Source organism: Eptesicus fuscus, chromosome 11 (assembly GCF_027574615.1).
Source record: "Eptesicus fuscus isolate TK198812 chromosome 11, DD_ASM_mEF_20220401, whole genome shotgun sequence".
NCBI lineage: Eukaryota > Metazoa > Chordata > Mammalia > Chiroptera > Vespertilionidae > Eptesicus > Eptesicus fuscus.
In genome coordinates, this window is record NC_072483.1 from 84,384,486 (window position 1) to 84,407,628 (window position 23,143).

Below are 23,143 nucleotides of genomic sequence, written 5' to 3' on the forward strand. Positions count from 1 at the left end.
AACAGGATAATCAAATCTCTTCTACTTGTCTGTAATGGCTAAGAGAGAGAGCACAAGTCAAAAAGAAAGCTTGGAAATAAGACCATCATTTCAAAATGTCCTGTAATTTCTCGTGTCACGTGGTTTTTGCACTACTCTCACCCATCGTCAGTCCATCAGCCAGAGTTGCTTAGTGCACTGAATTATTCTGAGTGCACACAGCCGTGTGAGCACGCGGTCATTTTAGCTCATGTGTCTGCATATAGGCTTCACATCTGTAAAGCCCAAAGGATCATAAGGGGCTTTAAATGGAAGTTGCTAACTAACAAGGAGTGCACTTGAACCTCTGAGTGGGGGCACAGCACATACGCATTTCCGATGAAAGCAGATGATCTTTCCTTATATAACTAATTGGTGCCCATTTATCTTTTCCTCTCCCTCCCACCTCTCATTCTCCCAGGACCACATTTTTATGGACACTTACATTCAGTGAGTTAAAAGCTTTATAAAAAAAACATTCTGCCAATCCGGGATAAAAGAAACGAGTATTAACCCATTGTGCAGGTTGAGAAACTGAGGTTTGTGAAGGTCAATAATGCATCTTACATTGGGGGGAAAAGGAGAAATCTCAGGTTCTTTACATCTCAATTCAGAGCTTAGACTCCCTGCACCATTTGCCATACTTCATTCTTCCAACAATAGAGGCAATAGAACATCAACATTAAAGAAAACTTTACCAAAGGAAAAAGAATTATCCACAATCCTCCTAAATTGGAAGAGCATTTTTATTTTTATATCCCACCTTTCCGTTTTGTCGATATGCATATGCGTTTCACAGGTGCATCATAATATGTAATTTGTACCCTACTTTTGGCTCATGCCACAGCATAAACATTTCCACATTACCACATACTCCTGTGAATGGTTTGAAATGGTAATGTAGTACTGTGTGCTGAGTCAGTACATCCAAGTTTGTTCAATGGGTTCTCTAGTGTTGAATAGTTAGATGGTTTCTTTCATTTTTATGTTGTAATTTTTCAAAATCATAGACAACACTGCAATGAACATTTTTATGCACAGAGGGTTTTGTTTCCTGTTCAATTGTGGGTTGTTTTATTTTATTTTTTATTTTATAATTTTCAGGAACCAAAGTATAGGGTTGAATGAAGGTTGTGACCATTTTTATAACTCCTGATATGTATGCCATAATGCTTTGCAAAGATTTCCCTACTGACACCAACATCAGCAGAGAATTCTTTTACCATAATCTCACAAACACTAGGAGTCATTAGGTTAAGGGGAAAAAATAAACTAATTTAACATTTATTTGTATTTATTTAATCACCAGTAACACTGTCTATTCATTCCATGGGCTGATATATTTTTTTCCCTTTGCAGAAATTGCTTATTTTATACCTTTGCCCAATTTTTCCATTGGACTCCTGATATTTTTCTTATAAAATTGAATGAATTATAGTGAAACAAAAAAATAAACCACCATTGATTAAGAAATTGAAAAACCCAAGGTGATTGTGTATTAAAAAAAAGAAGAAGAAGAAGAAGAAGAAGAAGAAGAAGAAGAAGAAGAAGAAGAACAGAAACTAAGACAAAAGGTCAGGGGTCTCTGTTAAACATAAATTGAGCCTTCTTACTTGTGATATTAGACATGTTACCTGGGGACATGTGGAATTTTTCCTGGGGAGGCTTTAAAATAAACATAGATAGAACATGAGACCGTGAAAAGGTCATGGGAATAAAAATCTTGGTTCCAATCTGCATTTTGCTATGAAGTTCTCATGTGGTCGTTAGGGAGCAGTAATAAGTAAGATGAAAGAGTGGCTTGAGAGTCTGAAGTCCAATCTTGGCTCTCCCACTTACTAGCTGTATAACTCTGAACAATTTACTTAGCCTCTGTCAGACTCAATTTTCTAATCTATCTATCTATCTATCTATCTATCTATCTATCTATCTATCTATCTATCTATCTATCTATCTATCTAAAAGGCTAATATGCAAAGTGTCCCCTTGGGAGTTCAACCGGGAGACTGGGAGTTTGATCACTCGCTATGGGGCAGCACAGAACGAAGAAAGGCCCTGGCCGGCAGCCGGCAGCTGGGGAAGGAAGGCCCTGGCTGGCAGTTGGAAAGCCCCCATCTACCCTGACCGCCGGCCAGGCCTACGGATCTATTCATGCACGAATTTCGTGCACTGGGCCTCTAGTATGTAATATGAGGATAAGAATGCCAGCCTCACCCATTAGTGTATAGATTAAACAAGAATTTATGTAAAGCACATAGATGCCCAACAAATGGCAACCACTCTTATTCTTCCCTGGGTGCCAGGGATTCATCTAAAATTTCTGTATAATGATTCTATATAAAAACGAGGATATGAAATAGCAAGTCTCTAAGATCCTTTTCCACTCAAAGGTCTCTAATTCTTTCCTGAAAGGTTTGTCTTTACTTAGAGACTTTTTCATGCTAACAAATTGAATCAATTTAAGGGCTTGGTGGGGCTGAGGGACTTGGTTGACCCAGACTTCTCCTAGCAACACAACCGTATGCAACCCCGTGAGCTGGGTCTCCATCCAACATCTCATCTAATGGATTGGAATGGGTTGAGGACAACTTTGGGCATAGAAGGTGAAGAGGAGTGTTATGGAGGACACTTCCTAACTTGATTCTTGAGTACTGATTAATAAAGGATTTAAAAGGTAGAGGGAGTGGTTAGGTGACAAACTCCCAGAGGCAGAAGAGAGTCCAGGGACCCGGCTTAGAATCTCCCTTCTCTCTTCCCTGCCACCCATTACCCCTGAAACCTGGCTTCTAGAATGACAAAATATTCTGGTTAAATTTTGAGTAGATAGACAATAAAAGCAATTAATAGATTTGATATCATTAGTATATAAAAACTAGACTAAATTTCACTAATACATGTAAAGAATGTTTACACTGTTGCAAGAAGAAGGCATATATATATAGTAAAAATCCGGATGAAATATAAGTCAGAATTGGGCTACTGTTATTAAAAAAACACACACCTTCAGAATAATGTTGGATAGTATTAAGAGGAGGATGACATTCTTCTCCCTGGATATTCTTCCTCCCCAGCCACCCAGACCCCATCATCTTTCACGACCCACCCACAAAGCCATCCTTGATCCCCACAGCTGGAGTTAATTTCACTTCCTTTGAACACCCAGGGCACTTCACACTTGATCTGCAGCTGTTTAGATAGTTGTCTCATTTCCTTAAGGATTGTAAGCTCCTTGAGGACAGGGTCCATGACTAATTCATTTTTGTATCCCTCAACATCACACCCATAAATCTCCGGTGAATGAACTGGAACATAATTCTTCCACTATGTTAGGAAACTGAGTCTATGTTCGGTTCATAATCTCAGAGATAAGCAAAATAATTGGAAGAGGTTCAGAATAGAATCATGAAACAAAACGATGAAAGAGTGTGAGAAACAGAACTTATGTTTGGGAGGCGGGGGGAGAGAGGAAGGTCAAGAAAGTCAGCCTAGAGAAGTAAGTCTGGAAAGTGATAGCAAGGGATCTTCAAACATATTAAAGAAACAGTATTAAAAGGAGGCCTAAAGTTTGTTTATTGGAGAAAAAAAAAAAAAATTACTCAGGTTTTAATGGGCAATATGAGTAAGCCTGCCGAAGTCCGACCAGAGCTTAGCTGCTAGCGTGGTGTGATGAAGGGTGGAGGTATGCCATACCTTATCCTAGTCCCTACAAGAATGAAAGTGTGACAAGAGGGACTCTGGTAAATTGTTTTTGCAAAATTACTTGTAAAACAATTGCAAGTTTTTAAATGTTAGGGTTTCCTCCTCCCTCCCCCCCTCCCGCCGCCACCAAGATGCTGAAACCTGTTTAAAGGAGAAGGGGGAGTTAGCCCAGGAAAGAATGGTAGAGACTCCTGCCTGGGATTTGGAAAGCAAAATGGGTCCAATCCACAAAAAGAGAGACAGCCTTTGATGTCCTGGCGATCAAGGACCAGGGCTTAAGGACCAGACTCTTAAATCACAAGGCATTTACTGCCCTAGATGAAAAAAAAAAAATACTTTTGTGCATCAGTGTCTGTGATTCAACATGGCACGTTTCCAAATTCAGTCTTAACCCTCAGAGGGTAAGGTTCGGAGGGCTCCCGGCAGGAACAGCGTGGAGCCCATTGCTGGAAGGGGCAGCTTAATGATTTTCTGCTCTCCCCACCCCAAAATCATTAACGTGTTCCTTTCCCAGAGCCCAAGTTCAAGCCGAGGGCAACGGGAATTAAATGAAGAAGCTGAAACTGCAGCGAAGACCAGGGAGTTGCCAAGGGCCTAATTTTAGGTGCCGGCTGCCCCAGCTGACGCCCTTCTCTGCTGGCTCAGCCAGGAGGACCACAGCGTGGCCGTCCGCGGTGACGGAGGGAGAGGGGCGTCTGCCTAGCCATCTGCAAAAGCAATCAGTGCGGTGCGGGTGTGTTTTGAGAGAGACTCCCAGTAGTTTCTCCTTCGACAAATGTTTCTTCAGGTGTTCGAGAATCAATAAGGGAAAACGTCGGCGCTGGGCAGAAGTTCCCACATGTTTGCCCTTCTTAACGGTCACGCTTCTCCACCTCGGAGTGCTCCCCAAGAGGGAACGGATCCTGGAATCCCTGGCTTTTCGTGGCAAGCAACTCCCTGCTTTCCTCTGGCCATAGCTCACTGCCACGGCCTCCGTGTGGCCCAGCACGTCTCAGGCTCCGTGACCTGCACCTGGAGGGGTGGGAGCCGTGCTGGCACTTGGGGGAGAATTTCTAGGTCTCCCTCTGGCGTTCAGGCTGTCCTTCCTCTCTTCACCTACCTCCCAGCCGCAGGTTTCATGCGGAGGGCAGTGAGAGCCGGCATCTCCCAGATCAAAGGGGGAACAATAGATGTTAAAGTGACACCTTTGCTATCCTGCACCCGGAATAATAAAATGATAGACATAGAAGCCCCCAAATCACACTCCACTCCGAATTGTCTCCAGAGAGCAACACTGCTTGCATAATTACGGCAAGGAAACTCTCTTGACGAACCACTCCCAAGAGCATGTCTTCCTTTTGCACAATTCTCATGCCTGGGCCCCCACCAGGGATGGGGGTACAAATTCTGCGTCCCTACAGGCTGGGAACTATGATCACCGGCTGGTGTTCCCTATCTGAAAAGGAGACTGTTTTTTTATACATTTTTTAAGAATTTATTTTTATTGACTTGAGGGAGGAAGGGAGAGGGAGAGAGAGAGGGAAACATCAGTGATGAGAAAGAATCATTGATCGGCTGCCTCCTGCACGCCCCACACTGGGGATCAAGCCCCAAACCTGGGCATGTGCCCTGACCGGGAATCGAATTGTGACCTCCTGGTTCAGTAGGTCGACGCTCAACCACTGAGCCACGTCGCCCGGGTGAGACTCTTAACAAAGGCTCACAGCGATGGGCAATGAAAAAGCCGGCTGGCACTGCAGGCCGAGGGAGAGCACCCCTCAGGGGCTGCGCCCTGGGTGAGGCCCACTGTTGTCGAGGGGCACACACTGGCCCCACAACTTCTCTCTCTTCCTCTCTCTTCCTTCCAATTTTCCTGGTCGGTTCGCTTTCCCTGTCTACGTGTCCCAAGTCCCCTGTGTCGGTGTGTCTCTAAACCTGCTTCTGCAGCCCTCCCGCATGCACACATACATACACGCACACAGCGCCCCTCCCGCCCCCCTTCCCGTCTCTCGGCGCCGGCCCTTTCATCCTCTCCCTCGGGGATTTGAGATGTCGCTGCAGGAAGTGCTTGTCGGCCTAGGCAGCAGCAGCAGGGCCCCGTGGCTTTGACAAACCTCATTTAATTGGGAGGAAGCCAGGAGAATTTGAAAGAACTGAAACATCCACGAAGCTCCTTTTATCAGGCATAATTTAAACTCTGCATGGGAAAAACCCTATATGTATAAAGAAAAGTCAACTTCCCTCCTGCTGCGAGCGCTCTCCGTCTCCCCCCAGCGCAGGCCGCCTCCTGCAAGATTCCATCTTTTCATTTCTCTAAAAGTGTCAAAGCAGATTTGGGTCCTGTGGCTGGGCGAACAGCGAAGGAATACAGATTGGCCTCTCTGTTACACCCGCGTGCGTGCGTGCGCGCGCTCCCTCCCCTGCACCCTCCCCACCACCACCTCCCCACGCGGAGCCCCTCTGTCGGTGGCTTTGCTTCAGATGGCCAGGAAAGTCAAAACCCACGTTTCTCACAAACACATCCGTTTGGACGGTGCTGTTTCTTCCTAATTACCCTTCATCAGGCAAAAGCTGACGCCCAGGAAACTTGGAAGATCCCAGCGGTTCTCTGCAGGTAGGATAACAGACCCTGGAGGAGGACCAATGGGAGAAGTTTCTTCAAGTGGAGAGAGGGGAGTGTGTGTGTGTGTGTGTGTGTGTGTGTGTGTGTGTGTGTACACCCGAGCGTGTATACTTGCCTGATGTGGTAGCTAGAGGTCTTAAGCCCCAGAGGAGAAAGCTAAGAAGGAGAGATAGAGGGGCTCAGAGTGGGGAGAGAGGTGGGGATGGCGATGAAGTGGGGGGTGAGGGACCAGGAGGGTCCCAGTAAGGGAATGTTACTCAGCCACAGGCCAAACCCTGTCCCTTCCCTCCTTTCGCATTCCACTCCAGGCCCACCTCCAGTCTCATCCATCTCACTTGAGTTATTCTAGTTCCTCCGAAGACTTGCCTTGAGCGCACACACATTCCCCGAACATCTGCAGCTGATTACGCAGACTGGGGCTGTTTAGATATGATTTGTGCTAATATGTGTACGAGGGTGCCCCGCTTCCTCTTGCTCACCCTCTCTTCCTCCCACGCCGCGGGATCCTGGAGGTCAAGGACAAGCCTCTCGCCCCCCCCCCCCCTCAGTTTTTATAGCACTTACTATGTTCTTAACACTTAATGGCGACTTTAATAACTACCGACGACTGACTCTTCTCACAGGGTCAAGTAAGGCACATTAACCCCAGCTCATGATGACGGTTATTTTTGGAGGTCCTCGATGACTCACTTAAATAATAAAATACCTTGAGAAATCCCAAACGCAGAGCTCTGGGCTGTGGCAGGATAATGTCCAGGATGCAGCGGGGCTGCGTTTGCAACCCTGGAGACTCTGGCCAGACCAGATGTCTAAGGACCTTGGTCAGAAGCTCCTCACCCCATCCCGGTACCTTCTCCCCGGTCTGAGCCCCTAGAACCCCCTTCTTCGCTTTCTTCTCTCCAGCGTAGGACCCCTAAAAACTGCTTACAGTGGAATGGTGGGTGTTTGCAAAGACACCCCACCTAAGGCTAGTTCCCCCCCAAACAGCGGGGGGCATGACCACACTGCCCACACCCTCCGTGCAGCCCTTCCTGGCCACAGCCGGAGAAACACGAGGAGAGCTCCGGCCACATGATCCCTCAGCAGATTGCAGATTTGGAGGATGACTTCAGGCCCAGGCCGCTAAGCTGATTTCAGGGTAACTTGTGTTTCCCGTGGGCCTCCGGCCTGGGCGGACGCTCCCCTCCCCTGGCGCCCCACTCCGGTACTTCCCTTGGCAGCATCAGATTACCCATCAAGACCCGCTCAGCTCTCCTCTCCGACATATCCATGTCACCTCTCATCTTACTCTCTGTGGAGAGCCACGGGGTTGTTAGCAACGTTGGTTCTGCTGCTCCTGGCAGATGCCAGCGAAAGCAAGCAACTCCAAGGCAACTTTCATCTCACCCCGTGTCGCAGTGTGAGAGTGTGTGGGGGAAATGTTTGGATCATTACAGGGAGGTCTGTGTCACCTCCGCCCTCCCGTGCCTTTGAGCTTGAGAGAATCTCATGCAACACTCAAGCGAGATGGGTCCCATCTTGCTTCTCCCGGGCTAATTGATCTCCAAGCTCCCTTCTGGCTGTAAAGTCTATGATTCTCCAGGGCCCAGAGGAAATACTTCGCACCGAGACGGGCATGTGTGTACACACACACACACACACACACACACACGCACATGCACACACACACGCACACACACTCACCATCGGGAAGCTGGTGCAGCTGAGATGGCAGCGAGCTGAAATAATCATGGACCAGGGCCTCCTGGGCGGAGACGCGGTCTCTAGGGAAGCCTTTCAGCATCTGCGAGGCCAGGTCTTCAGCTTCCGGAATTCTGCCCAACCTGAAAAAGCGGGGGAGGAAAAGTGAGTTTCTCTGGAGGACTCCCTTCCAAAACAGTAACCGGGGAAAGAAGAGCAGTAAAGAAAAGGGTGTGTCAACAGAATTTTCCTGGGATTAGGCAAGTTGATGGCACATGGAAAAATCACCCCCACACGGAAACTCTTACCTGTCCTACTACTAAGAGGAAGAAAAAAATCTGTGTTCTATCATTCACCCACCTCCCCCGCCAGCCTCCATAGTGTCCCTGGCACCATCCTACCTAATAATAGACAAATATGCAAATTGACCGCACCTTCATTACACCCAAGCCACGCCCACCAGCCAAGCCACGCCCACCAACCAATCAGGACGAGTAATCAAATTACCACAACCAAGATGGCGGCTAATTTGCATATCAAGACAGTGTAGAAAGAAGCCAAGAGCTGCAGAAGGGATCAAAGCTGCAGAGAAGCAAGCAAGCCAGGGGGAGGAGAAGGGAGGATCGGAGGTGGGGCCGGGGGAGAAGGAAGGAGAGCAGGCGGGCTGGCGGAGAAGGCGGGGCGGGGGAGAAGGGAGAAAAGCTGGTGGAGAAGGCGGGGCAGGGGAGAAGGGAGGAGAGCAGGCGGGGTGGGGTAGAGTGCAGCAGGAAACCCTATTGCAGGATTTTTCCTGCAACGGGAACGCTAGTCTATATTATAAAAACCCAGTGACCCTAACAACGTAACGACCAAAAGAACGGTCACCAGGAGTCGTGCCAGGGTCTGGGTTCCCGCGGTGGCACGCGGGTGGGTGTGGGCCTCTAGTGTATACGTAAAAGACCCAGAATTAAAATTATAGAAGCAGACATATGTAATTAAGGACTCTTCTTTGAGGGACACAGCAGCCTCTACCAGGCAGAACAACCTGATTGGAAATATGGACCCTGGGCAGCAAGTACAGACTCCTGCCAGGGGAAGAGGGAGAGAGGCAATTTTGGAGGCTAAAGCTGAGGTGGAAAACACCCTTAGGTACAGTGTTTCTGAAGCTCAGCTCCCAGGGTTCTGAGGTAAGATGCTCTCTTGGTTCTCCCTGAGATGGAGTCTAGGAAGAGACATAGGTAAGAACCCAAATTACAGTCAGGACAGATCCTCAAGTTGGCCTGATGCTGAATTATGAATCTGGAGATAAGTAAATCCATTAGTTGAGCAGCTACTATGTGCTGTAGGTGCGTGGCTCTGAGAGATACAGGCAAGACTCTGCCCTCTGGCAGCTTGGTCTAGCAGAGGAGTCAGACACCAGACAAATTATCATACAAACGCAGGAGTACAACGATGAAGGAAAAGGCCCAGATACTGGACTGAGAGTGGGAGGCGCTGGTCAGGGAAGGCTTCCCTGAGGAAGCGGCACTTGAGGTGAGAGCTGAGGAACTGGGGGAGGCAATGTAAGCAGATATCTGTGTTGCTCATACAGATAGATTCTGGGGTGGAGGGGAGAGGAGTGAGTTTGAGGGGAGAAAGGCCCATTGGGTGGCCTGGACAGAGTGGGGGCAGATGCCCTAACCGGTTTGGCTCAGTGGATAGAGCGTCGTCCTGCGGACTGAAAGGTCCCAGGTTCAATTCCAGTCAAGGGCATGTACCTTGGTTGCAGGCACATTCCCAGTAGGAGGTGTGCAAGAGGCAGCTGATAGATGTTTCTCTCTCATTGATGTTTCTAGCTCTCTATCCCTCTCCCTTCCTCTCTGTAAAAAAATCAATAAAATATATTTTAAAAAAAGAGTGGGGACAGATAGGAAGATAGGGAGGGTGGCAGGGGCTAATCCTCCAGGCCTTGTGGGTCTTTATGCTTCCCACTTACTTATAATGTTTGAAAGTCTTTGCTAATCGAGTGCCAGTCATTTAAGTACACCCACCTCCAGAGCCCTCAGAAGGGTTTGTAGGTGGAAAGCCACAAAAGCAGGTCCCAGGAGGCAATGAACCACAGGGTTGATGTGTGACATTCAGAATTAAACTGCATGGCCATGCAAATGGCCAACCAAGCAAACATAGAGGGGCTTATTTAATGTCAACTCTACATACCAGCCTGAAGCACAGAGAGCGGACACCCTTCCAGGATGCAGGGATGCTGGGAGTCCTGGCCCAGAATCCTAATTTGCCTAATTTTTGCATAAGATTTACATGATACACTTTCAGGCGTCTCATTCCCATGACACGGAATTGTTTCTACAAACAGGTAACTTTACCCTCACACTCAAGAGTAATTGCTTTATAGACTTAAAGAAAACATTTGCAAATCCTCAGTCCTTGCAAATTTCCAAGCCAGGTAGGAGACAAGGGAACCTGGGGCAGAGGCCTGCCCGGTAGCTAGTGGGTACGGGTACTCTGTCTTGTGTTGGGTTTTCAGGACTGATGAAATGGGGTTGGAGTGGGGAAACTGGTACGAATCACTAGGGCCTGATATCACTCCAGAAGGAGATTCAGGGAAAACCTTGTGAGGAAACTGTTCTAGGTTCACCGTTGCTATAGGGTGGAAGGAAGTGTGCCAAACTCGGGGCCTGAACCCACGCTGTGAATTCCCAGGAGGTGGGTGGGTAGGGGGTTACAGTGAGGAGGGAGCCATGCATCTATCAGCGCCCACCTCCACACCCCCACCCCAACCAGCGCTTTGTTCGCTCCGCACATTCCCACCGGTTGGCTCCTCACGGCGGAATTGTTAGGAGGTGAGGAAGGCTGCAGGGCTGTGGTGGACCGGTGTCAGCGTGGCGTGCATGCTGTTTCATCCAGGCCAGTGGTCGGCAAACTCATTAGTCCACAGAGCCAAATATCAACAGCACAACGATTGAAATTTCTTTTGAGAGCCAAATTTTTTAAACTTAAACTTCTTCTAACGCCACTTCTTCAAAATAGACTCGCCCAGGCCGTGGTATTTTGTGGAAGAGCCACACTCAAGGGGCCCAAGAGCCGCATGTGGCTCGTGAGCCGTGGTTTGCCGACCACTGATCTAGGCTGTTTATGTTGATGGCTGGGGAAGCCAGGACAAGCTGATGGAGCTCAGGGGATGGCAGGGACACATGGGAAGAACAGAAAATTCAAAGACAGAAGAGTAGCTCCTGACGGATGATATGAGGACTTCCGTTTTAGGACTTTCCTCCTCAACTAACTAACCCGGCCCGCACCCTTCCCACAAGGTCGCACCAGGGCTTCTGGTGGTGTCGGGATTGGTCTCAGTCCCATGGCCTCCAAACTATGCCCGCCACCACCCACTCCTTCTGCCTCTTGGCTGGCAGAGGCGGCGACCGGGGCAAAGTGTACCCATGAAGGCTTCTCCTGTGAGCCAGTCTCCTGTGGGTCTTCCCTGTGTGAGCCCCGGGGCAGTGCTCAAATACATGGCTCTAGACAGGGGTGGGGGCCTGTCCACTGGCCAGAGAACGTTCGCACGTTTTGAAAGAAATGATAAACAGCAGCTCCCTGGAGTCTGTCTTCAAAACAACAGGGACTTTCAGGTGGTGCGGTGCGTTTGAAAGTAAGTGTGGGGGGTGCAGACATCCTTGTGTGTGTGTGTGGGTGTGTGTGGGGGGGTGTGGGGAGGAAGAGGGCGGAGAGGGTGGGGGGGTTGGTGGCTCCCAATAAGAGATCCTTGGCTAATTCATGGCTCTACATCCCGACCTACCCTCTGCACTCTGGTAGGCACTCCACATGGAGGCTCTCTGAAGGCCGAGAACACTGTGTCTGGGGAAATCAAACGGAATTTGGTTGGGTTCAACGCGACCACATTTTCAGGGAAGAGCCACATGGAATGTTCAGTTGGGATCTCGCCCCCCTCCTCCCCACCTGCGAGAGTGTGTTTTTCTTTGACATTTGAGCCCGTTCCCCTGTCTCTGATGTTTCCCTCGCTGCCCTTTTTGCCTCTTCACTGGAGCAAAAAGAACAGAGCCTCGGCTAATTACTCTCAGATCAAATAATACTGGTTATTGTAATTGGTCATTGTCCGAAAACACTGAGTTCTTCTTAGCCCGGAGGTTGCCTGGCACGGCTTAGTTAGCTAACTATTCCGGGAATGTCGCTATTATCTGTTTTACTTTGCAAAAAGAAACTAGGGATTTGTTGAAAGCTGGTAATAAAAGTCGGCCCTGGTCTGCGCCGAGACTGGGTGGAGAGGGCCTGGGAAAGCATGACCCCCATGAATCAAGCTGCCCCCCCTCCAATAGCCACTCAATGATGTTATTGGGTTTCTCTGTGTCGGGGAATAATAAACCCACTAGGTTTTCTTGCAGGCCAACACTCCCTGTTCTCAGGGCCTCGGGCATGGTGGAGGGGCCCAGAACAATTTTAATGGCCAGACGCAGTGAAAGTAAAATGGTTCATAGAGAAAAACCAGCAGGCTCCCAGGCGGCTGGCTCTCCCAGAGGCCTCTTCCTGGGGCGTGGGCTCCCCCAGATCGAGGCGCTCGGTGGACTGGGGTTGGGAAAATGCCCCTTCAAACCCTGCTTCCCAAGGTGGTGCTCACCTGTTCCAGACGTTCTGCAGGCTCTGAGGTTTTAGCAGTGGGAACCATTCTGAAAGGCACACACAGACACGTTACAAAGCGAAACGACCCTAAACTCCTGTTTCCAAAGATATTAAAACCCGAAATGTTCTCCTTGGCTTGGAGGAAGAGGGGATCCAGGTTCAGGTAGGCAAAGTAAAGGATGTTGGAGGTCTCTTCTCACTATGAATATTTTATGATTCTGTGTAAGGTCACTATTATGGGATGAATTGTGTCCTCCCCCCCCCCCCCCCAAATTCACATGTTGAAGTCCTAACTCCAGGCACCTCAGGATTTCACCTTATATGGAAATAGGGTTGTACAGATATAATTGATTAAGATGAAATCATTAGGGTGGGCCTCAATATGATTGGAGCCTGGCCTGTGTGGCTCAGGGGTTGAGCATCGACCCAGGAACCAAGAAGTCACTAGTTCCATTCCAATCAGGGCACCTGCCCGATTTGCGGGCTCCATCCCCAGTAGGGGGCGTGCAGGAGGCAACCTATCTATGATGTTCCTCTCTCATTGTTGCTTCTATCCCTCTCCCTTCCTCTTGCTCTAAAAATCAATAAAAACCTTTTTTAAAAAGGGGGACACAGAGACAGACATGTACAAGGGAAGACAATCTGAAGAGACACACGGAGAAGCCAGGCATTCGCAGGAGAGGCCTGGAGCAGACCCTCCCTCAGCGCCCTGCCCACACCTCACTTTCAGCTCTGCCTCCAGAACTGTGAGATAATACATTTCTGGGGTGTACGCCATCCAGTTTGTGGTATTTTGTTATGGTAGCCCTAGCAAACTTATTATAGTTTGTAAAGCCAACAAACATTGATGTAGCATTTACTGTGTGCGGAGCATGTACCACGTGCTGGGAGAGCACAAAGGAAATCTGCCACCCTCTCAGAGCTTATAATTCATCTGAGAGAACAAAGTTTGCTCGCGTGAAAAGTCATGTGACCGATGATGACGGGGCAAAGTCTCAAAAGAGGTCAAAAGTAACGGGGCTAATTTTATATATTACTTGCAGGAAAAATGGAAGTGGATCCTGGCTTGAATGATCCAAAATGGGTGACCATAAAATATGTAATTTTCTTTGGAGCATTCTTTATAACATTTACGTGTGTATACATGTGTTCCTATTATTCTTGGTATTGACACTATTTAGCCCAAAATAAAACCACCATAAAAGGGAAATTCCTTCAGGAAATACTAATTGAATGCTTCCTCTATGTAAGGGCCATGAAAGGAGCTGTAGGGGATATGAGCTGATGCTCCCATCAAATCTCTGTTTCCCACTCCAGTGAGAAAAGCGTATTTCAACTCCCATTTAAAATGATGTTTTCGCCTTGTACTTTTCTTGGGCCGGAAATGTAATTGTTTTTAAAAGATCTCTTCTTCCAGCTCCCGCAGGAATGGAAAACACCAAGACTGTTTACCCAACAAAGAATTGGACCGATTTTGCTAATGCTGACGAATTCGCTTGCATGCGCACAGCAAATGACCTGGGAGGCTGCTCACCAGTGATGGTGGTTACACACAGGCTTCCCTTCTATGTGTACTTTCTTAAGTTTATTATTTTAATAAAAATCACATATTCTTTTGAAACTTCAAAAGTAATTTCTATTTTTTTTTAAATATGTTTTTATTGACTTCAAGAAGGGAGAGGGAGAGAGAGAAACATCAATGATGAGAGAGAATCCTTGATTGGCTGTCTCCTGCACGCCCCCTATTGGGGAATTGAGCCCACAACCCAGGGCATGTGCCCTGATAGGGAATCAAACTGTGACCTCTTGGTTCATAAGTCGAAGCTCAACTACTGAGCCACGCCAGTCGGGCTTCAAACATAATTTCAATTAAAAATGAAACGTATAGCCCTAGCTGGTTTGGCTCAGTGGATAGAGCGTCAGCCTGAGGACTGAAGGGTCCCAAGTTCGATTCCGGTCAAGGGCACATGCCGGGGTTGTGGGCTCAATCCCCAATGGGGGGCATGCAGGGGGGCAGCTGATCAATGATTCTCTCTCATCACTGATGTTTCTATCTCTCCCTCTCCCTTCCTCTCTCTGAAATCAATAAAAATATTTTCTTTTTAAAAGAAGTGTATAGTGCTAAACATTGTAGAGGGAAAGGAGTGGTTAAAGAAAGCAACTGAAGTCAAGTTTTCAAGGTCAGATGCAATCAGATGTGACCACTCTGCTGGCGTTTTACAGCCCCAGGTAGGCGCTAAGGGAAGCCCTCGCACATTCAGGTTATTTACTCTCCGGTCAGATGATTGTGCCTAAATTCAAATAACCAGGGAAGATAAGAATATCTGGCATTTGTTTCGAATGTTTATTTCCAAATCACTTTCTGCTGGCTATTTGCAGTTCTTCCCTGACCAAACAAAATTAAAATATTTCCTCGTTCGTAATGAAATCCATTTCAATCCTCTCCCACGGTCTGTTTTTTCCATACACAGAGCCCTACGTGCCATGTTTTTGACCCTTTGTATTTCAATACTACTTCTAACTTTAGTGTTGTTCTTGTGGAACATGGGTTTGGAATAAACTGAATTAGGGTTTGAACACAGAACCTAGGGTATGAAACTGCTGCTTCAGTTTCACTGAGACCTTAAGTGAGATATTGCCAGCCTGCTTCCTTGACTCAAGTTGGAGGTCATAGTCTCTCCACAAGGACGAAGTGATTCCCAGAATTCATTGATTCGTTGAGATAATGAATGTAAAGTGTCTACCTCAGAGCATTAAACAAAATAAATCCTGTTTGCTGCTCTTCTTCTTACTCTTCCTTTGAAAAGTGATGGCGAGTGAACTGTGTGTGGTTAGGACCCTGGACCTGGGTTTGGAATCCACACTGTGCCACTTACCAGCTGTGTAACCTGCGGGTGTTGCTTAACCTCACTGGGCCTCAGTTTTCCCATCTGCAGAAGTGGGGTAATTATATTTCCTACTGCCTAGGGTTGCTGTGAGAATGTAATATAAGTGATTCCTTACGCTTTGCCTCTGCTCTTTCTTTTGTCTGATGCACCATGCTTTTCTCTCTCCCCTCAGGTATTTCCACCTTATTGTTCTCCTTGGAAACCCTCTATAACTTGCATTTGCACTCTACTAAAATTCTACTGTGCTCCAAGCTTAAATTCTTAAAAGCCTGGCTTGATTTCTCTTGCGTCCTCTGTGTGGGCCGGAGGCATGTTTCTTAGCTATATGGTGTAGTAACGTGAACACAACCCGGGCTAAAATCACCTTTCTGCCATCTATAAACTCGGTAATTGGGGGTAAATTTCTTAATCTCTGTGGTTAAGTAACTCCAAAGTTTTCAAATCTGTAAAATGGGGATAATGTTCCCCGTGGTATGGGAGGATGAGATAAGATTACACACTGGGTGTGTAGTAGGGGCTCAGTAAATGTTAGTTGTATGCATGCTCCTTTTTTCTTCTTGCTTTTACTTCTCGTTTTGGAAAGCTAGCATGGGCTCACCGCGTGGTTCTCAGGCCAAGCTGCCTATCAGCATCCATCATTTGGGAGAGTTTTGAAGCGCTGGCTCCACACCCCAGAGAGTCTGATTCACCAAGCCTGGGGCGGGCCCAGCATCTGCCCATTGTTGTGTTGTTGTTATTGTCTTTAATGGGCTCCAGATGTTTCCAGTGTGGCACAAAGTGAGGCCGAGGAGGCTGGCCTGGCAAGGAGGCCAGGGTTGACCACGCACCAGCGATTCCCACACACTTCTCTGAGCTTCTTGGGAGGATTCAATTAAGCAATGTATATATATAAAAATTGCAGAACATAGCATCTGACACATAAAATACGTTTTTCAAGGATGGGAAAAAGGAAGCCTGATAAGGCAAAAATCAGTTCCCATAAATTCTCCCCGAAAGGATGGTCTGTAAGAGCTGCACGGGGAGGCAATGTAATAACATTGAACTTGAGGTTCCATGTCTTGCATAGGTGGTTCCTGACCCTCTTCCCACATCTATTCTGTAGCTGCATCAGCTGAGATGGAGGGATTGATGTGTCCAGAGTCAGCCAGGTTGCTGTTATGAAGCCCAGCCACAGCCCGGTGCCAGTTCCTAGCCTTCCTTCTCATTCCTATGCAGTGACCTGATGTTGAATGACCTTGCTTCTCTCTTATTGATCTCCTCCCACCCCCAGTAGTTAAGCTGCAAGTGATCAATGAGAAAATGATCCACAAACAGATAGGCATTGTACACACCACCGTTTCAAGAACAGTCTTCTTACTCTGGCTTCAGTTGTCTCTAAAAATCATAGGTCTGTAGGCAGTGTATTTCCCTTCTCCTACCAAAGATGATAGTAAATCAGTAGAACAGATTTTTCTCCATTTCCTCCTTCTGCAGTTCTCTTTATAAGAGTTCTCATTGGAGTTCAATGGGCATTCGAGGTAGGAAAAGCAAAGTAAGCTGCAAAAGGAAACTTTAAAAGCTGAACTTTAAGTTTCCCAACTAAATAGAGTAAAATTAAAATGATGGCGGAATTGTTGCTATCATAGTCAGATAATGCATTTTTTTTTCATAAACATTTACAAAAGCTCTTTTCAAGAACAGTGACCTTAGTCAACAGAGGTTTGTTGGTTGATTGATAAAACATCACCAGGATCATTTTGAGTCTTACCTCCAGGTAAAACATTTTCTAGTTACTATAGTCTTGCCACAATCACCCTAAGGTTATCTTATAGCTGTCCACGGAACTACACCTCTGGCGTTTCCCCGAATACAATGCATTCTTGAGATACCATATTTTTAAGTAGTTGATAATGTTGTTAGCCTTATTTCGCTATCTCTCAAGCAGTAACTTTAAAACTGCACCACAGACATTTGCAGCTCTTCTCCTGTCTCTGCCTGCACCACCCCAAAGGCATATATCCCCCCCTCCCAGCTGCTTGCTTCCCTCTTCCTCAGTGACCTGGCTTGAAAGTTTCCTTGTTTTTTTGGCTCAAGGACTCTAAATTAGGCTCTTCTGCCACTTTGCATTACCAGTCTTTAAATTCTTATTTGGGTATCAGGACGCCAACGCCAGTGCTCTCATGGAGGGTGCTCCTTGGCATTTGAGCCTGGCACCCCAATTCATGTTTCTGGTGTATCACTTTTCTAACTCTGCATCAAATCTTTCTGTAGATGCTAAGAAAATATCCCATCCTCTGAAGCCTACCCCTAAGGTAATGGTCTCGGTAGAGGACAGGGAGGCCAGGCTTTGCTCCTTGTGGGTGGATGGAGAGGTGGAGGGGATGGCATTGCCAAGGGTCTCTCATCTTTCCCCAGGGCAGTACCATGTTTAATGTCTGTCCATCCCCACAAATAATGTTTGAGCTATAGCTTGACCACGCCATTCGGTGCGTTTGGTATCTAATAAAGCATCATTTGACAACATGCCCCTGTAGTCTCAAAAATGTTTAAGGGCTACCACAGGGAGGCACCGTGCTCAGCACTGAGGATACGCAGAAATGATACTTGGCCTTCCCCCCAAAGAACTAATGGCCATACAATTTCTGAGGTACATTCTCCTCCTCCTCCTCCTCCTCCTCTTCCTCCTCCTCCTCTCCTGGTCTTCCCCAGCCCCTCTGGCTATTCCTTCTCAGCTTCCAAAGACCCCTTCCCCCTCTGGCTGATCCTCAGTACTGGTCCCCCAGGGTTCCATCATAGTCTTCTTTCTCTACACACTCTCCTTTGGGCAAATGAATTCACATCTGGGGCAATTTTTCCCAATCTTAACTACTTTAAGATCTAGTCCCCCTCAATAAAAACTAATAATTGTCACTTTAAGCAGATCACTTCCATTTTGTATTTCTAGATCGGACTCTTGTAGTCACAGGCTTGTGTTTCTAATTGCTTTCTAGATATCTCCCTTTGGTGGCTTCACAGATATCTTAAACTCAAAATATCCAAACCTTCTATCCATTACTTTCTTCACAAATCTATGTCTCCCCACTTTATTTCCCGTGACAGTGAATGGAGCTCTCATCCTCTTGCCCTCTGCAGACCGGTTTTCCCTTCACAACTCAAAGCCAATCAGTTACAACTTCCCCCTCCCTCACTCTGCCTCCCAGATGCTCTGCAGGTTTGTCCCCTGCGTTCCTTATCCATTGCCATGGCTCAAGTTGAGACTTTCTACTTGTCTTTGAGAATCTAAAGCGTTGCCACATTGCTTCCGGACAGTTGATTCTACATATAGTCTTCAAGCAAGTTCTTCTAAAATTTAAATCCTGCCTTATCACGTGCCTTCAAACAATCATCCAATGGCTCTCTTTGTTTACTCATCAAGCCCAAATCATTAGGGTGATTACAAAGCACTTCCCCATCTAGTCCCCATTCACCCTTCCAGGGCAATCTCCAGCAATGCCGCACCACAAAACCAACATTCTAGCTTCCCTGAGCTATTTGCCTGCTTGGCACATTACCACATGTACCTGCTTTCCTAGTCCTCTGTGTCACGGTCCTTTGTCTGGAATGCCCTTTCCCCTTGTTCACCTGGGAAAAGCCCACTTCGTCGTCTTTGAGACCCAGCTCATGCCTTTCAAACAGTCCCTGAATTCCCCAGACAAACCAAGGGGCCTTTTTCTAGTCTTCCTGGAGGTTCCCAGGGAATGTGGCTATATTAATACTTTCCACATTGTATTGTTTATGTTTCCCCCTCCAGACTGTATGCCTTGAAGGCAGGTATCAATGTCTTATTTATTTTTTAATCTCCCAGTCCAAACACCTAGCATTCAAAGATATTTGTTGAATGGATGAAACATTGATGCTTGGATAAAAAATCAAAATGAAATAAATGTACTAAACCTTATCCTTAAAATGCAAAAAAAGTAACTGAAGAAAGCCCACATGTGCATCCTGCTCTGTGTCCTACAGAGATCAGGGACACAGGCGCTGGCCAGGAAAGTGGGGAAGGAGCCTCCTGCTTGAGCTAGTTCCATGATATTCAAAAACTTAAGGCTCTTTTTCTTAAACTAGGAAGGAACATAGCAGGGTTTAAACTTGAAAAAAAATTTTTTTTCACTTGCTTTCACTCATTTGCAATTTTTTCTAATCTTAACTACTTTAAGATCATCTAGTCCCCCTCAATAAAAACTAATAATGGCCACCAAATAAATTAAAGATGAGAAAACTAAAAATAAATGTAGAAACTGGAAGAAACTATTAATGAAGATCAAAGTGGGCTGTGTATTTAAATGAATTTCACTGACTGGTTTGGGGGACGGGTTAATAAAGATGTTAATAGTAACTCCCCAGGAGCTTTGGGCAGTGCTCAGAGTGCAATGGTAATGAGCCCAATCAGTGTTCACAGCTTGGAGAGCGCCAGTGGCTTCGTTAGCTGGAGCAAGGGTGGGGGTGGGGGTGGCTGCTGGAGTCTCAGGGTAGGGACTCCACTCACAGTACATTCCAGAAGCATGTCGCCAAGCTCACAGATTCCAAAATCAAGTCTGGGTGGAAGGACATAATCATTTAGAAACGGACTTGGAAAAGTGTTCTTAGCTGGTCCCCAGTATGGGTCATTGTTTTGTTACCAAATCATTATATCTGCCCTTTGATGGCTGGAAGGTAATGTGGCAAAGCACTGCCTTGGAATCCAGCAGACCTGGATGTTCTGGGTCACCCCCTTCCCGGCGAGGTGACTCTAGGCAACACACACACCTCCCTCAGCCTCAGCTCTCTCCTCTATACAGCTGGGATGAGAACACTGTCCCCATCTGATAGGGCTGTTGTAAATCAAAGTAGAACAGTGTATGTAAAGTGCCTAACTCATAGTCAGTGCTTAATCACAGTGGTTATTATTATCCAAGGTGAATGATAAGTTACATATGCTTTCTTGGCAAAGCAGGCAGAACGGGTCTCTTATTTATTTATGTTTTTATTGATTTCAGAGAGGAAGGGAGGGAGAGAGAGATAGAAACATCAATGATGAGAGAGAATCATTGAATTGGCTGCCTCCTGCATACCCCCTTCTGGGGATCAAGCCTGCAACCCAAGCATGTGCACTGACTGGGAATTGAACTGTGACCTCCTGATTCATAGGTCAATGCTCAACCACTGAGCCATACCGATTGGGCCAGAACAGGACGTTTAGAGTCCTAGAGAGTACAATGGGAACTAAAACCCAGGTTCTCTAACTCCTAGTCATTGATTTCATCCTATATAATAAAAGCGTAATATGCTAAGTGTCCAACCAATTGGTCACTATGACGCGCACTGACCTCCAGGGGGCAGATGCTCCAGTAGGTTAGCTTGTTGCTGGGGTCCAGTTAATCGGGACTGAGCAAGAGGGCTGGACATGCCCTGGAGCCCTCCTGCAGTCCCTCCCCAGCCAGCCGATCCCCATCAGCCCCAATCGGGACTGGGCAAGATAGCCCTGATACGCCCCGATTGCCGATCAGGCCGAGGGACCCCACCTGTGCACGAATTCATGCACCAGGCCTCTAGTTTAACATATAGTTAGTAACTTTATGTGCCAGTTAGGGGGCATGTGTAAAATACTAGAAACACTAAAAGGGGTCAGGTTTGTTCTGTAGAAAATTTCAGCACTCTTTCCACTATGCCATGCTTTGGGTGAAATCAATAATGATGACACTAATGTTATCTGTGATTTAGTCGCCCTTACTGGTACCCACTACATAGCATGTAGATAATAAGGCCCCTCCCAGGGAAGAGGCCCGAGGCCATAGAGTGGACAAGCATCTCACCACAGCTCGGGGCAGGGAGCGGGGAGAGAAGCAGAATGGAGCCTTCACCAGCAGAGTCAGCTTCAAAAGGCGCTCAAAACTGACTTAGGCTGGAGTTTGGAAACTCTTAGGGTGTGCAAATTCAAACAATGTTTAGCCCCAAGCAAGCGAAAACGAAACTCAGTTCTGGAGCCAGAAGGTGTGCCTGACATCTAGAAGGAAGCCATAACGCAAGGGAGCGAAACATCAAGAGAGAGAGGCATAGCATCCGCTCTCACACGTCTGTCACTGAGTCCCAGCTCGATGCGCCTCCACACGGTGTGGAAAACAGAACGACCACAGACATTTGTTGAGCACCTACTAAAAGGCACCCTGTGTGGCGACTGATGTTCACTAGACTTAGTATGGCGACCATGTCACCCTTATACATAAATCAAGTCATTATGTTGTACACCTAAAACAACTACGATGTTATATATCAATTAAATAAATAAAAAAATTGGGTCCCACGGCAGATGCAGATGATTAATTTCACTTACTTCTCAGAACGGCCCTGCAAAATGGGACTCAGGGATACAACGTGGTTAATGGAAGGAGAACAAGATTTGGCTGTGGACTGACCCCCTGCCAATTCGGAAACACTTCTGTGGGGACCTGGAAGAAAGCCTTGGCTTTGTGGTGTAAAACCGTGGTACTCCCACCAGCATGGGCCCTGGCAGGCAGGAGGAAGAGCTAGCAGTTATGTATGCCCTGTGCTTGGCACAGAGGGAACACTTTTCCCATGATAGGATTGTTCCCATTTCGCAGATTAGGGAACTGGGAAATAAGTAACTTCCTCCAGAGAGTACAAGGTGGAGCTTGGACTTGCCCGTCTGTGGGAGAGTTGATGCATCCTAGTTAAAAGGCACCTCCCTCACCAGTGCCTTCCCCCCGAGTCCAGCCCACAGAATATCTCCGAAACTCCCTTGGCTAACAGGTCGAGTGACTGAGCGGATGCCAGTCACAACAGACACAAAGACTTGCTCAGACCCCTTTGAGCCCAAAGCTTGGTAGCTCTTTATCATCCCCATAGAGACAAGGGTCCTTTTAGATTTTAATCATCCTCCGTCCCACTGTGGTGACCGACGAAGCGAAGCTCTTACACTGGATTTCAGGTCAAAAGAAAACATTCCGGGAGAAAGGCTAGAGAGCTCCATTATAATGCTGTCTGGTGTCGGCGTGCCTGTTATTCCTGTCCCTGTTATTTCTTGCTTCCACCTGGTGGTCAAAGGTTGAAAAAGCAGGCGTACTGAAAACGACGAGGCATGAGCAGGCTCCATTTGCCTGTGTCCATAGGCCATCGGGGTCCGGGTCCCTGTAGGGCTTTTAGTACCGCTTTCCTGCCTTTTGATTTCCACTGAGTTCCTCGAGTGGAAAACCTTCCCATGTGCAGCCTTCTTCCCCCGGGCGGGAAGGACCGGGGTAATCCCGGATGCTTCCCCGCAGCTGAGCTCATGCCACAAATCAGGCTTGATTTTCAGCAGATATTCCTTTAAAAGTTTGAAGGCCTCTGCGGACTCCATTCCCTTCTCAATGGGAACGAGCATCAAAGAGACAGGAATGAGATGCTTTGCACGCACATCAGGAACTAATTGCCAATTTGGCAAATGCATCGCCTAATGTCATGCACTGTTATTTCTAAATCCTCTCCTGTCCTTGACCCCAGGATCTAGATGTAAACTTGGAACCATTAGTGAAGAAGGATAAAGTCTTCTGGTGCCCCAAATGGAATTGAGAGGGATTTAAACTCGGCGCTTTTGAGTGTGGTGAAATGAACCCAGCAGTACATTAATGCTAGGATTTGAGCTCACACAGCGTGAGTG

General features: G+C 47.1%; 1 protein-coding gene across 2 annotated transcripts in view; it reads right to left on the reverse strand.

Moving 5' to 3' along the window:
• The window catches only part of CDK15 (cyclin dependent kinase 15), a 69,278-nt gene that overhangs the window by 2,505 nt on the left and 43,630 nt on the right, over positions 1–23,143 (reverse strand). For both annotated transcript variants that reach the window (XM_054723316.1, XM_028153082.2), the window contains exons 11-12: positions 12,603–12,651; positions 8,003–8,142 (exon numbers count right to left, since the gene is read on the reverse strand). In XM_054723316.1, the coding sequence (XP_054579291.1) occupies positions 8,003–8,142; positions 12,603–12,651 (189 nt within the window). The remainder of the gene's footprint in view (positions 1–8,002; positions 8,143–12,602; positions 12,652–23,143) is intronic.